This window comes from Podarcis bocagei, assembly GCF_964188305.1.
Source record: "Podarcis bocagei genome assembly, chromosome: 5".
In the NCBI taxonomy this organism is placed as follows: domain Eukaryota; kingdom Metazoa; phylum Chordata; class Lepidosauria; order Squamata; family Lacertidae; genus Podarcis; species Podarcis bocagei.
The window spans coordinates 6269334-6284403 of NC_138129.1; the positions used below are offsets into that span (position 1 = coordinate 6269334).

At 41.3% G+C, this 15070-nt stretch overlaps 1 protein-coding gene and 1 long non-coding RNA gene across 6 annotated transcripts in view; one reads left to right on the forward strand and one right to left on the reverse strand.

The window, feature by feature from the left end:
• Nucleotides 1–15070, forward strand: part of RTEL1 (regulator of telomere elongation helicase 1) — an 82825-nt gene that overhangs the window by 18190 nt on the left and 49565 nt on the right. For all 5 annotated transcript variants that reach the window (XM_081196014.1, XM_081196013.1, XM_081196016.1 and 2 more), the window contains 9 exons: nt 1793–1858; nt 2157–2310; nt 2969–3007; nt 3850–3928; nt 5425–5522; nt 5974–6029; nt 9252–9326; nt 10052–10133; nt 13272–13404. In XM_081196014.1, the coding sequence (XP_081052140.1) occupies nt 1793–1858; nt 2157–2310; nt 2969–3007; nt 3850–3928; nt 5425–5522; nt 5974–6029; nt 9252–9326; nt 10052–10133; nt 13272–13404 (782 nt within the window). The remainder of the gene's footprint in view (nt 1–1792; nt 1859–2156; nt 2311–2968; nt 3008–3849; nt 3929–5424; nt 5523–5973; nt 6030–9251; nt 9327–10051; nt 10134–13271; nt 13405–15070) is intronic.
• On the reverse strand, nt 128–11968 carry LOC308588395. The gene is made up of 3 exons (XR_014008704.1): nt 11838–11968; nt 9879–10063; nt 128–191 (listed from the first exon to the last, which is right to left on the reverse strand). It is a non-coding gene; the product is annotated as an uncharacterized lncRNA (long non-coding RNA).

Sequence of the window (15070 nt, forward strand, 5' to 3'; positions counted from 1 at the left end):
ATGATGATTAAACCCAAAAAATTAATTTGTGTTTCTTTTATTTTAACATATTTCCTTCTCAGAAAGGGAGATAGTTTTGTTCACTAGTTTTTTTGTTGGAACTCATCATGTAGCATTCCTTCCTTCCTTCCTTCCTTCCTTCCTTCCAAATATGTTGAATATTGTTTGGTTTGTTGAGCTTCCCTGCTGGGCTAGGCATACAATGGAGAACTTCAGTTGCTTTTCTTTGTTTTCATCATAGAAACTTTCCCAGCTAAATTTCTCCCTTCAGTATAACAAATTCAAATCACAGGAGTCTTTGCATATCTCCCTGTACTAACAAGGCTAGTTTAGTGGCGGTGTGACAGGCAAGTTAGAGCCATGTGGTTCTGGATCCACCTTGAATATGGTGCTACAGTGGTGCCCCGCAAGACGAATGCCTCGCAATACAAAAAACTCGCTAGACGAAAGTTTTTTCCGTTCGCGATTTGCCTCGCAAGACGAATTTCCCCTATGGGCTTGCTTCGCAAGACGAAAACGTCTCGCGACTTTTTTTCTTTGACTAAAAACAAAGACATGTTTTGTTTATAAAGTTAATTTATTTTCCCTTAAATTTTTGAACTGCTCTTTACAGTATGTGTGACTTTAAAGAGCAGTTAATAAACTGTTGTTGTACCAAATTTGGCTTTGTTTGGACTTTTTTTGACCATAGGAACGCATTAATTGATTTTCAATGCATTCCTATGGGATTTCGTGCTTCGCAAGACGAAAAATTCGCTAGACGACAAAAATTGCGGAACGAATTAATTTCGTCTTGCGGGGCACCACTGTATATACTGAGTATTATTAATAATAATAATAATAATAATAATAACAACAACAACAACAACAATAAGAACAACAACAACAACAATAACAACAACAACAATAATAATAAAAATAAATTTTATTTATATCCCGCCCTCCCCAGCCGAAGCCGGGCTCAGGGCGGCTAACAACAATAAAACAGTACAAAAGTACAGCACAAACAACACTCTAAAATCATTCATTATAAAATTAATTAATTAGAAGCCTCTTTGAGATCTGCTTTTAGAAAAAACTGCTGTGTAGCTTTTATTCTCCCTTACCCCCTTCTTTTGAGGGCTAAAAACCTTTTCTTTAATCATTACTGCAGGTTACCAGGATTTGAGTGTCCTGTACTGGGTGGATAATAGTGAAATCCCAGTACAGGTCACCATTTTGGGATTGTAGCAATTCAGATTTATGGATCATTTTCTAGTTATGAGGTTGATTGAATAATAAGGGTTTCTGATGTGCTGACAAAGCTGTTTCACTGTTTTTCTTTGTGAAATATGCACTGAAGAAGCAAATTGACATGCTTCTTTGGTTTATTGGCATTAACTGTTCCTCAAACACGTGTGTGCGACAGATAACACCCACACACAACTTCCTGCGTGTTGTGGGATTTTAAAGGATATTTTGATGGATTGCCTTACTGTATGTTACTGGTTTTGATTGTACTTGCTGTAATTTTTTTTAGATACTGTTGTGCACCACCTTTAGATGTCTGCAAAACAGGCATCATATAAAATATTTAATAAATAATAGGTTCGCAAGGAACACCCGTGTGAGTGTCATTGAAATGGAATTTTACAGGGCCATGTTGCACTTCTTTCATTGGGCCATGTGCAGCTGCCATACCATGATAGACTGCTTTGTAATGACAGACGCTTAAGGGTGGTTGCAAATAGTTGTAAACAAGTTGTCCCTGCCATCCTGCCTCACATATCCCCCTCTTTTAAAAAAAAAATAGAGTCGAAGAGCTCACAACCTGGACTTGAAAGGGGCTGTAGTGATACTTGATGAAGCTCACAATGTGGTAAGAAAAGATGCATCTGGCTTCTCTCCATTTTTAACAGGCAAAGAGCCTTGTAGGTATGTTTTCATATAAGAATTCAAGTAATCTGTGACTATTTGTTCCCTCAATAACTATTGAGCAACTGAGATGATAGGTCACTGGTGTTATTTTTAAAAGAACTACTCTCTTCCTTTGGTCCTTTGATAATGTTGTCTTCCTAGAGCAGGAATTTGTCCTGACAGACAGACACAAAGTGTGTGCATAGCTGATGTGGTTAAGAGTTTACACTACAAGTGTAACTTTTTGTCTACACCCCTAGGAAAAGATATGTGAAGAGTTGGCATCGTTTGACTTGACACCCTATGACTTAGCTTCAGCTGTGGATGCCATTAACATAGTTCTGGAAGAACAAGTGAAAAACGTTCAGCAGAATGAAATCAACTCTGAATTCAATGTGGAGCCTGCCAGTTCAGGTAGATTGCCTGTATAGGGCAGTGATTTCTTGAATGCAACAAGAGCTTCATTGGGCTGCATGCGTTTTGAGTTTTGCAAAATCAGTCTTCAGAACATGGACTTTGGTTGCTAGGCAGTTGATGTATTAGGATTATTGCTGGCAACTCTTCTGTGAAAACCCCAATGAAAGAAAGATACTTGTGCAAGAACATGAAAATCTTTTGTGCAGCTGTGTATTAATGCCAGTGAGGCTTCTGCAAGAGTTTTTTCAGTGCATTCTTTGAGCTTGTTTAAAGGGGGGGGGGGGTTTCCATGCCAAGGCAAATCCAGTATAAATTAGGTACTTAAAAGCAAATTGTTTAAATTGTGCTTTTGATATTTGTGCTTTGGATTTCTGGATTTTGGTTTGGAGAATTGGTCAAGGAGGGAAATGAAGAGCACATAAAGCCTGCAGGATAGCCATCAGAATACTTTGCAGCCTTCCTGGCCTCCTCTCTTCCACTCATCCACAATCAAAGTCCAATAAGCAGTAAACAGGCAGTGCATGTACATTGCACTTGGAAAAGTACATTAGTGTACAATCTAAATATTGAGATTTATACAAGATGGGTTGGGGGAAGAGACATTGATATAGTATTGCACTGGAAACTGCCTGAATAAGAATTCTTTCTGAAACAGGATTAAACATGGAGCTTGAAGACATTGCAAAGATAAAGCGTAAGTACAATTATTAGATTCATATTTTGTCTATAGAGAAGTTTTTTTAAAAAATGTTTTGGCAATGGGTGGCTTTCAGTTTAGCCAAGACGATCATGTAGCTGATTACTCTCTCTATTGCACAGATATTCCAAATTTTGTACTTTATGCACCTCTTTGGTGCAGTAAATTAAAGATCTGTCAACGTAGGTAGTATGTGAAAAACTGAATGCCTTGAACAATACCCAAAGAGACTAGAGGAACATTTATTAAGGGTTGTGTGTGTGAGGGGAATGCACAGTATCCCTTGTGGAAGCAAATTCCTAATCACTTTGGTTTGAGAGAAACATACATGGTGGATGAGAAATGCTAGCTAATTTACTGACAACTTGTTGAATACTGAAGGATATTTCATGTTTATGCATTTGGCTGGTAAGCTACTACTCATTTGCATATTTTAATTGCCTGTAAACAATGTAATTTGCCTGTCATTTTTATGATATTGGCATATGGCAGATCATTGGTTGACTGGATTCTACTTATCTTACTCAGAAAGTATTACCCCCAAATGTGAAAATCTTACTTCAGCCCTAGAAAAAGTCCTTTGCTTTAGTTCTTTAGTTCTTTTTAAAAGTTATGTCCTGCTTTTCAGTAACAAGCCCACTGAGGTGGCCTGTTGTGTAAATGTGGCAATGCAACCTCCCCACCCTGAGGGAGTGTGTCACTTAGAAGGAGCCCTTTTCTTGTTGGGAAGGCAGTGAGAGAATGCCTGTGTTGCAGTCTCGTCTGAGGAGAAAGAGCAGGATAATTTGGTTATATGCCAGCTGCATAAAATTCCTCCTCCTCCTCTGTTTGCCTTCAAGAGATTCTTCTTCAGCTAGAAAATGTTATAGATGCTGTCGAGCTGCCACCAAGTGGAAGTGGACTCACTAAGGATGGAAGGTATGTTTCAGGAGATACAAAGCGTGTGCCAAGTTGGCATTTCTTGTTTTTGTGTGCCTGCCCATAGACTCATAAAATTGCTGTGTTGCTTGTTTTATGGTGTAGGGTGTTTCCTTGAGAATCTTGGGCCTGAGTCACCCAGGTTTTCTGGAGCTACAGTTGTGGCTGCTGGAAATTGTAGCTGCAAAGAGATTGCAGGACGAAGGGTCAGGCTGGGATACTCGGTTCAAACCCTTGCTTGCCTGTGAAGCTCACTGGGTGTCCCGTCAGGTCAAGTAGTACATAGAATGTTTAGACTAGTAAGCAGTGAAGCTCATTTGGAGGCCTTGGGGTACCTCCTACCTCTCTGCTTAACATATTCTACAAGGTTGTTATAATGATAGGGAATGAACGAGCCATTTATGCCACCTTGAATGATAGGTGGGATATAAATATAATAAATTAATGAAATATTGCTTAGCCTGCCCTATCTCGCAGGTTGGTTTGGGAGGATAAAATGTCCAGAGGATACACTATTGGGGGAAGGGTTGATTACAAATACCAAATAAAACAAATCACTCGACTTTCATCAAGCCACTGCATTTCACATTTTCAAAAACAGATACTATTTTTTAAAAGAAGTTTTCTAGCCCTCATGTTTATGGAGGCTCATCAAGCTTTGGTAGGAGGTGGCGGATGGTATTCAACTAAGGTTAAAGGTGAAGGTACCCCTGATCGTTAGGTGCAGTCGTGGACGACTCTGGGGTTGTGCGCTCATCTCGCTCTATAGGCCGAGGGAGCCAACGTTTGTCCGTAGACAGCTTCCAGGTCATGTAGTCAGCATGACTAAGCCGCTTCTGGCAAAACCAGAGCAGCACATGGAAACGTTTACCTTCCTGCTGGAGTGGTACCTATTTATCTATTTGCACTTGACGTGCTTTCGAACTGCTAGGCAGGCAGGAGCTGGGACTGAACAACGGGAGCTCACCCCATCGCGGGCATTCAAACTACATATTTGATTACCGCTCTCTGTTACGGAATAGGTTCTCCATACTTAGAGGGAGGAATTCAACATGGCATTAAGCAGATTGCTCTTTCAGCACAAGCTTTTCTGCTTGTCTGATGGAATGATCTGCCTTTTCCTTCCCCCACCTGCTGTCCTGGGGGTTCTCTCACTCTCCCCAGAGCTTGTACTGTCAGTGCTCATTAGCTGAATCTCATCCACTTTATTTTAGCACATCCTTTGTAATAATTCTCCTTCTAGCTGTTCCTTTTTGTTGATTCAGATCTAGGATTAAATATTCTTTAGGCTTAATCCTAGTTCCTTTAGAATTTATCTGAAATCCGGTATTGATTCTGAGTGGTTCTTCTAACTCTATATACATAATGTTTATATGTGCTGAGAACCGTAGAATACCTTAGTGAGAAATGGAGTGAGAATGTTTTGTATTTTGTACTTTGGTTAGCTACTACGATAAGACTCAGTATTTTGTTTATGTTTCTTCTTGAAATTACAGCTATATATTTGACCTGTTTGAAAAGGTCCAAATCACATCCCAAACCCAAGCATCTCTCCTTGAGTCACTGGAACAAATCTTACAGTATTTAGCAGGCCGTAAGTGTACACATTATACTTTGGAAAAATAGGGGGTGGAGAGAAAGTCTGAAAGTAGAGTATAATATTGTGAGAGTGCACAGCATTGCATGAGCCCAAGAAACAGACCTGACAATAGTTAAGGTACATCTAGAGAAAATGAAACAAGGCGGGAGAGAACTAGAATACAGGTGAGAGATTCATGGTGAATATGATTGAACACAAGAACTCATTATGAAACCTATTCTGTATGGTGGGGGTGGTGAATAAGCAACAGAGGTCCATGGGAAGAGATCCCAGAATTTTCAGAGGCATCTTATGATAAGTTTGCTAAACATTTTGAGTATACAGTGCCTCCATGCCTACAACACATGTGTGCCTCCATGCCTACAACGCAGTGTTCATAAATGGATTTTTGATGATTGTGAGCAAAGTCATGTAAAAATGTTACAATATTCTCCCCTGCCTTTAGGTACTGGCATATTCATCAATACAGCTGGGTTGCATAAATTTACAGACATAATTCAGGTAAATATATCTTGCCTCCTCTTTTGTACTTTCAAAGACTGAAAGGCACCATGGAGAGAGTTGTAAATTCAGTAATAACATTCCAAGTGAGCTATTCATGTCATTCTGTGAATATCTTCATAATGCGCATTATGTAAACCTGGGGCAAGTTGGTAATTAGAGAACAGGATGGTTAAAATCACTTCACAGAATTCTGATGCACTCTCATGTTCAACCTGCTCAGGTCCGAAGCTGTGATAAGGTAGGGTGGTTGGTTGTGTTTGCGTAAGTTTATTATGGTGAAGGAAAAAGAAATTTTGCTTGATGGTGGCAGCAATCAAGGCTGTGGTCATTTCCACTTGGTATTCTTTGTCTTTGAAGAGAGGCTTTGAATGCCAATTTACTGTGCACAATGGAATGAGAGTTCCAAGGGATGTGGTCTGCATTTTTCAGTTTAGAAACTGTAGCATATTTGTTATTCACTGGAATGTAATTGGGAGAGTTTTAAGGAAACCAGATTGAGCGGGAGCAATGTAAACCAGGCATAGGCAAACTCGGCACGCCATATGTTTAGGGACTACAACTCCCATCATTCCTGACCACTGGTCCTGTTAGCTGGGGATGATGGGAGTTGTAGTCCCAAAACATCTGGAGGGCCGAGTTTGCCTGTGCCTGGTGTAAACCTTTCCTGCAGATCAAGAACAAATCCTATGGGAATCCTATCTTTTAGACACAGTAACCTCTATGTTTGCTTTGAGCACTGGATGGGTCTTGACCGGAAATGCTGGTGAGGGTGACCAGGATGATGATAGAGTCTGGGGGAAAAAGAGCAGTAGAAAAATCTGGGTATCTTTAGGCTGGAGATGAGGAGGAGGATGACCAGGAAATTGACAGTGTCTAAAACCAAGAGGTTAGGTATGTTTAGTCTGCAGAAGAAAAAATTAAAGGGAGATGCATTTGCTTGTGGTATTTCCACATAGGTTTTCATTTCAAATCTTCTAGATTCCAGACAAGTCATTATCCATTGCAGTTATAGGAAATTGCAATGATAGGAAATGAACTAAGACTTATTTAACTTCTTCATAAACTTAATGCAAACGAGTTAATTTTTTGTACATGGATTAAGTTTTGATAGCCTTAATTTCACTCTTTCAACAGTGCCATGAAGTATATTTAAGAGTACTGAGAAACCTTTCGCTCCTCAGGGTACCATCCTTTCAGATTGCTTAAACTTGCTTCATATTAATACCTTATAATATAGGAAATGTAAATCTATCCAAACTGTTTTATCCAGAATATTAGCAGTGATTTTTGGCCATTTCCCCTACCACAAAACATCCAACAGCATCTCCTGACCAGCTACCAGTAATAATGAAATAAACTGGTTTTTTTAGAAACAGAATTGTAGGCCATTCGTTTTTATTAACTTCTTGAGCTCTCTGATGTAGTTCTTTTAACTTCCACTAGGGGGCGATCACTCTCCAAGCTATAATATATACTGTACTTTTCTGTGTATAAGAGTAGGTTTTTTTTACTTTTAAAAAGGGTTAAAAATCTGGGGGCATCTTATACACGAATAGTGCATATGCCCATTTTCTAAATTTGGGGTCCCTAAAAGTAGGGTGCGTCTTATACATGGGGGCACAGAAAAATACAGTACTTTTTAAAGATATTCGGATAGTCGGGCAGCTATAGTTATTCTAATAAAACACATCATATTGTCATTGTATCTCTTTATATGTGCATTGGTGTTTACACATTTGTAAAGTACATTTATTGATGAATTAGGCATGATTATATGCCAGTTAAATTATATATGAGTGGGGCGGTTTGGCAAGCTCGGGCAGGGCACAGTGAGTTGGGGGAGGACCGTGCCCCCCCCCCCAGTAATACTAAAGTAAAGGTAAAGGTACCCCTGACCGTTAGGTCAGTTGCGGATGACTCTGGGGTTGCGGTGCTCATCTCGCTTTACTGGCCGAGGGAGCCGGCATTTGTCCGCAGCCAGGTCATGTGGCCAGCATGACTAAGCCGCTTCTGGCAGCGCACGGAAACGCCGTTTACCTTCCCGCCGGAGCGGTACCTATTTATCTACTTGCACTTTGACGTGCTTTCAAACTGCTAGGTGGGCAGGAGCAGGGACTGAACAACAGGAGCTCACCCCGTCGCGGGGATTCGAACCACCGACCTTCTGATTGGCAAGCCCTAGGCTCTGTGGTTTAGACCACAGGGCCACCCATGCTAGTAATACTATAAGAAGGTAAAAAGAGCCTGGCTGCTGGATCAGGCCAATGGCGCATCTAATCCAGCATCCTGTTTTCACAGTGGCCAACCAGGTGCCTTAATGGGAAACCAGAAGCAGGACCCAAAGAACAAGAGCATTCTCACCGCCTGTGGTTTCCAGTAACTGATATTCAGAAGCATTAAGCCTCCAGCCGTAGAGACAGAGCACAGCCACCATGGCTGGAAACCACTGATAGCCTTCTCCATGAATTTGTCTAATTCTCTCTTAAAACCAACTAAGCTGATGGCCATCAATGCCTGCTGCGGGAGCAAGTTACATGGTTTTTACTATGTACTGCATGAATAAGTCCTTTTTGTCCAGAGTGCTGTATAAGATACACCATTCATCTCTTATACACCAATATCTTGTTCCCCCTTAGCCGCCTTTTTTCCTAAACTGAAAAGTGGCTATTTATGTCGACTCAGAAGTAACCCTGTGGAACCCTAGGAATAATCGTTGGCAAAATGAGAATTAAAACGCCCACAAATTGCCCTTCTGCACACTGTTACCCTTTACAGTGGTACCTCTGGATGCGAACGGGATCTGTTCTGCAGCCCTGCTTGCATCCTGAAGTGAACGCAACCCACGTCTGTGCGGGTTGCAACTCGCCGCATCTGCGCATGTGCGTGACGTCATTTTGAGCGTCTGCGCATGTGCGAGCGGCGAGACTCGGAAGTAACACATTCCATTACTTCCAGGTCGCCGTGGAGCGTAACCTGAAAACGCTCAACCTGAAGCATATTTAACCCAAGGTATGACTGATCTGTGCTTTCAGCCTGGTGATAGAGTTGGAAGCCTTGCAAAGGTGTTGTGGATAACCAGCAGAAATCCTTTTTTATTTTGAAATTATTTTGTTTTTATGATGAAGCCATTCAGAAGCATGCTGAATCTTATTTACCTTGCTTGAAAGGCATGGAGGGTTTCCCTCCCCATCTTACATTTTCTCCCATCTTGTTTCCTAGACTGTTTTTAATTTCCGTCCATCAGAAGGCACGTCTAGTTCCATCCTGGGCTGCTCGGTCTCAAAGTATTATAAGGTATGTTGTGCTGTTCTGAGGCTGATTTCCTACTTTAGCTTGCCTGTGGTGCTGAAAATAGGGACATGGTTGGCGCTGTGGTCTAAACCACAGAGTCTAGGGCTTGCCAATCAGAATCCCTGCAACGGGGTGAGCTCCCATTGCTCGGTCCCTGCTCCTGCCAACCTAGCAGTTCAAAAGCACATCAAAGTGCAAGTAGATAAATAGGTGCCGCTTCACAGTGGAAAGGTAAACGGCATTTCCGTGCGCTGCTCTGGCTCGTCAGAAGTGGCTTAGTCATGCTGGCCACATGACCCAGAAGCTGTACGCTGGCTCCCTCGGCCTGTAAAGCGAGATGAACGCCACAACCCCAGAGTCGTCCGCAACTGGATCTAACGGTCAGGGGTCACTTTATGGTGCTGAAAAGTCAAAAGATTTTAGTTTTTTATAGGCTTAGCAATAAATGGTTGAATTAAGTTTGAGGAAAAAGAGGGCTGCATGAGTTTACCATAGTATAATTAGTGACTTTATACCTTTTCAGTTGTAAGATACTGCAAAAGAGTAAGTTAATACCTTTTCAGAATTTACTCAGTTCCTTGTTCAAAGTGCATAGGCCCACTTACAACGTGTTACCTCTTAGTAGAAGCTGGTTCTGTTCATTGCTCCCTTACAAACTTCATTGTGGTGATGCAAGTAGCATAGATGTCCTATTCTTGTACTTCATATTTATTGATTATGCCTCTTAGGTCCACATCCATCTAGATGCAAGTAATCACAAAAAGAAGCAGAGGACAGACCTGTGGAACTCGTCAGCGACTAAAAAACAAGGTGACAATGCTGATACGTTGCTTTGATCATGTAAATCTTTCAGCCCAGGTTTCTTCAACTTAAATGAGAACCGGAGGCAGCTGTGTGTGCCATGACAGCAATCTATAATCTCATTTGGCCAGGACATTTTCCAGCCAGTTTTTGTGAAACCATTGCGTAGTTTTGTCATTGCACTGTGTAATTGTGCTTCCAAAATTTAATGTTGTGTTTGAAGGTATTGATGCTGTGCTGTTGATTTTGGGAAGAACTGAGGGGGCAAAGATAGGCAAAAGCAGGGCAAACAGTGGCATTGTTGCGTTCTCAAAGTAAAGGAAGGATTGAACTCTGATTAATAAGAATACACACGGAGACTTGAACCAGCAAGACTCTGGGAAGGGTGCGTATAATTGTGTCTCTCTGTGCCTGTCCGTCAGATCTCCGCGGCCCCTGGGCCAGGCCGTTTTATTCACAAAAGAACTTTTTACAGAGTGTTCGTAAGAACCAATCATTTCCTCTGAGCATTTAAACAAACCCACGTGGGGACAAGTTAAACTACTAAAACTAATTAAGCACAAATATTTCTGGGGTAAACAAAGAACAGAACTACAAAGAAGAGCATCTGGCAACCCCGGAGGTAATAAACAAGCAATACATATGATAAGGAGGATGGCCAGGAGGACAGTGACCATTATCCCCTTAATGTGAGATCTGTTTCCTGGCCCTAAGATTAACATCCTAAGATTAATATCAGAAAACTACAAAGATGAAACTGCCCAGTCTTTGAGGACACAGGACACCTGTATGTCTTAAGTATGTACGTGATTTGTGAAGAGCAAGGAGAAATGAGCAGCAAAGGCAAAAGGGCATCAAAAGGGCATGAATGTAGAATCTTATGGGATTTAATCAGAAATTATCGTCAATATATCAAACCCAGTCAACACAATGTCTTCATTGTGGACATGATGGCTTGATGTATATTCTATAATTCCTCATGGTAATCCCATCTGATCCCTACAGGCATGACCATGTAGGTTAGGTAATCAAGGACTGGGAGTCTTAGACATAGGAAGGAAGCTAGGAGGACCAGTATCTTCCATTTTCATTCCCCAGATGATATGCATCAGCCTTTTGACTGCACACACGGACTCCTTACCTCCCTCTATGCCACAAGTTGTCATTAAATCAGGAAACCTAAATTTAAACAGATTTCCCTGTTTTGCTGCTATCTTTGGAATAAGCTGACTTCAAACTGTGGCTTAATATTCTGGCTTGTTCTGAAGTTTGCAACCGTGGTTCCCCTGCTTTGGACAAAATGGGAATCAATGCTTAATTTAGAGCACGGGTGGGAAACCTGTGGCCCTCCAGATGTTGCTGGACTACAGATCCCATCATCCTTGGTCAGTGGCCATATCAGCAAGGGATGATGGGGGTTGGAGTCCAACAGCATCTGAAAGGTTACATATTTCCCACCCCTAAATTAGAATTAAGTACTGATTGTTTGCAGCTTGAATGAAAGGAGGTGTACAGAAGCAAAGGGTGTGTGTATATCTCACATTATTACAATAGCCAAACTTGGTGTGTTCTAAAGAGCAAAAATGAATTCATTTGACCTTTAGCCTCTAATGATGCTGATGCAATTATAAAGGTATGTTTCCATATAAATATTTCACCCCCCACAGTTGTTGTCGTAAGTAATTTGATAAATTATATTTATTTTACACATACCAGTTCTGAGTGGGGAAAACTCTTGTTTAGGTTTACTTCAAGTACTTCCTACTGTTCATAGCATGTCCTTGTACTTTAGTTCCAGAAACTCTTGCAGGCAGTCTAGGCAGTACACATTTTCCTTGTTTAGAAATGTGGTGAATAATACAGAAAACAAAATAAAAAAATAAAAAAATAAAAAATAAAAAATAAAAATAAAAAAATTCCTTCCAGTAGCACCTTAAAGACCAACTAAGTTAGTTCTTGGTATGAGCTTTCGTGTGCATGCACACTTCTTCAGATACACGAAAGCTCATACCAAGAACTAACTTAGTTGGTCTTTAAGGTGCTACTGGAAGGAATTTTTTTATTTTGACTATGGCAGACCAACACGGCTACCTATCTACTACAGAAAACAAAGAATCTGGAGTGTTGATAAGAGAACCTTGAGAATTGAAGCCTACAAATACAAATCTCGCAATTCCTTTGCTTGTTCCATGCTCTGCCTCTACTTTCTTTTGTGCCAGAAATGTGATACCCGAGTGAAGTGCCAACTTAAATGGTCGCCTTCCCAAACTTGATATCCCCTCCTCCCTTCCATGTAAATACAGAGTCACTCCCATGTCATACAGAGCAAAGTGAAAGAGGTTCTCTGAGTATACTCTCATGATTTTCACCCCTGCCAGGCAACTGTGCCATGCATAAAATCTGTAGGTTTGGTGAATTCATCTCTCAGAGCCCATCATTCAACCATCTCAGCATTTCTCTATCTTCTCATGTCCTACAGCTAAGCACTTTTTGAAAGTGCTACCTGCCAGTGATAGAATACATAGCTGCATTGAATTTTTTATTTTGTCCCAAGTTAGCCAATGGCTACTTCTAGTCAATGTGTTCATCCTTCAGAATGGGTTTTCTAGAGGCGATATGGTGAGCTGTCAGCACTCAGATCTGACTCTCCTTGTATCTATGCAGTTCTGCAGTGATAAACATTGAGGTACACCCAGATACTGCTTTCCTTCCTAAGATAGAATTGTTTTATATCAGTCAAGAACTTGCTCTACCTAACTTCTTCTCTTCTCCATCAGAAGGGAAACCAGTTCTGCACAAGACATTAAAATAAAGTTGCCTTTCTACTTGGAAACATCTTCCAAGGCTCTAGGGCGTTTGTAAGATACTGCTCTTTACAAAGGACCACTCAAAGGATCCTTTTAATAGTGTTTACATGTTTTAGGGCATTTTAAAAAAATAATAACTTTTGTAAAAGTTTTTTGGAACTCACAATTTCTTAATGCTGTGCATTAAGGCTGTCTGAGAAGATGTTAATTAGTTCAAGGCCCGTGGTTGCTTACAAGTGGCCTGCTATATCTGCTTGCAGTAACTTACGGGTCGGTGCTCTTTGCTCCAGCCACAGTGAATACCTCTTAACATTTTGCCTTGGTGTTTTGTTTGATACAGGAAAGGTCTTGAGCTATTGGTGTTTCAGTCCCGGATACAGCATGCACGAGTTAGTTCGTCAGGAAGTCCGAACAATCATTCTCACTAGCGGGACACTCTCTCCACTATCGTCTTTTACTATGGAAATGCAGATGTGAGTCTCTTTCTGTTGCTCCTATGACAAAAGGCAGCTTGAGTTGGGTTATATCCTGTCCTGGGTTTCAGTGAAAGTCATTGAGGAACAAGTATGGGATTTTCAGGTTCAAGGTTTATTTCTTACGTGTGGGATGCTTTTGACAAGGTATTTGAAGAAACATCATCACACATTTCCTGTGATGCAAAGTGAGCCCTGAGCACACCAATGATTGGCTGTTCTTCGAGGTCCGTTTCAGTACATGAGGAAGTGCCATGGGAAAAGTCCTCCCTCTAAATCGTTTGGAAATTGGCACCGGTTTAAACCTGCCTCTTGAATTTACTAATTTGCCATTTAATTGTGATATGAGGATGGTGATAATTGCTCGCTCTTCACCATATTTTCCCAGGGCAGGTTACAGCAAGTACAACACAGTGTTAAAACAAGCTTAAAACAACCTACAATCACAGAAATAAAGTGGATCCTAAAAGTATATGTGGCAGAGAGATGCCCAAAAAAATTACTGAAGAGATAGATTTTTTTTCTCTTTTTAGTTTACTTACTTTGAGGCAATTATTAATTACATACTGGACCACTATTTATGTTCATATTAACAGATATTCAGTTTTAAATGCTGTTGTGCGATAGAGTAGTTCACAGTGAACAACCAGATCATGAAATCTAAGAGCCGGAAGGGACCCTGACTTACTCAGTTTTTTGCTTCTTGTGTATTCTCCTGCCCAAAGCTCAAACCACCAACCTTCTGGTTAGCAGCCAGGCACACTGCCCATTGTGCTGCCTGAGGCATTCACATGCCTGAGGCTAGAGGACTCGTTCTTTAAATTTCTGCCTGTTTGTTAAAGGCACCATTTTGCTTGGGCTTGCCTCTTCGGTGTTGTGTATTTTATGTGCACATACTCTACCTCATTATTTTGGGGCATCCCTGTTTCTACGTCATTCCATACCACCTGGGCCAGTAACTTGTTTTAGCTGACCGGACTCCTTTTTTTAAAGGACCTATGCAGTTAGGTTTAAAAATATCCTCTGGCTTGCTGACATGTGACGCATCCTCATGAAAGGTTCATTTGCCCAGGCCACACAGGGATCATGTAATTTAGATGATCAACATAACAACCTCTCTCCAGTTTTTTGTCCCTGCCTCTACCCATCCAGTTTGTGTATAACCTCCTCTCTCTATTTCTGGATTGTGCCTTGTTTCCCCCGCCTCCATTTTCGACTCCCCCTCTTACTCAGTTTTTTGCTCCTTGACTGTTCTCTACATATTTTTATGTGTGTGAAAAAAATCCTTACCTTTCCCGTATTAGTTTCTCCCCCATCGTTGTGCCCGGACACTGAGGTCCAGTGCCGAGGGCCTTCTGGCGGTTCCCTCGTTGCGAGAAGCCAAGTTACAGGGAACCAGGCAGAGGGCCTTCTCAGTAGTGGCACCCGCCCTGTGGAACGCCCTCCCACCAGATGTCAAAGAGAAAAACAACTACCAGACTTTTAGAAGACATCTGAAGGCAGCCCTGTTTAGGGAAGCTTTTAATGTTTAATAGACTATTGTATTTTAATATTGTGTTGGAAGCCGCCCAGAGTGGCTGGGGAAACCCCTACTTGGTGAAAGGTTACTATTCAGTCACCCGGTCAAAACACCTCTCCCATGGGGCCTGTGCCAGTGCTGGGATTG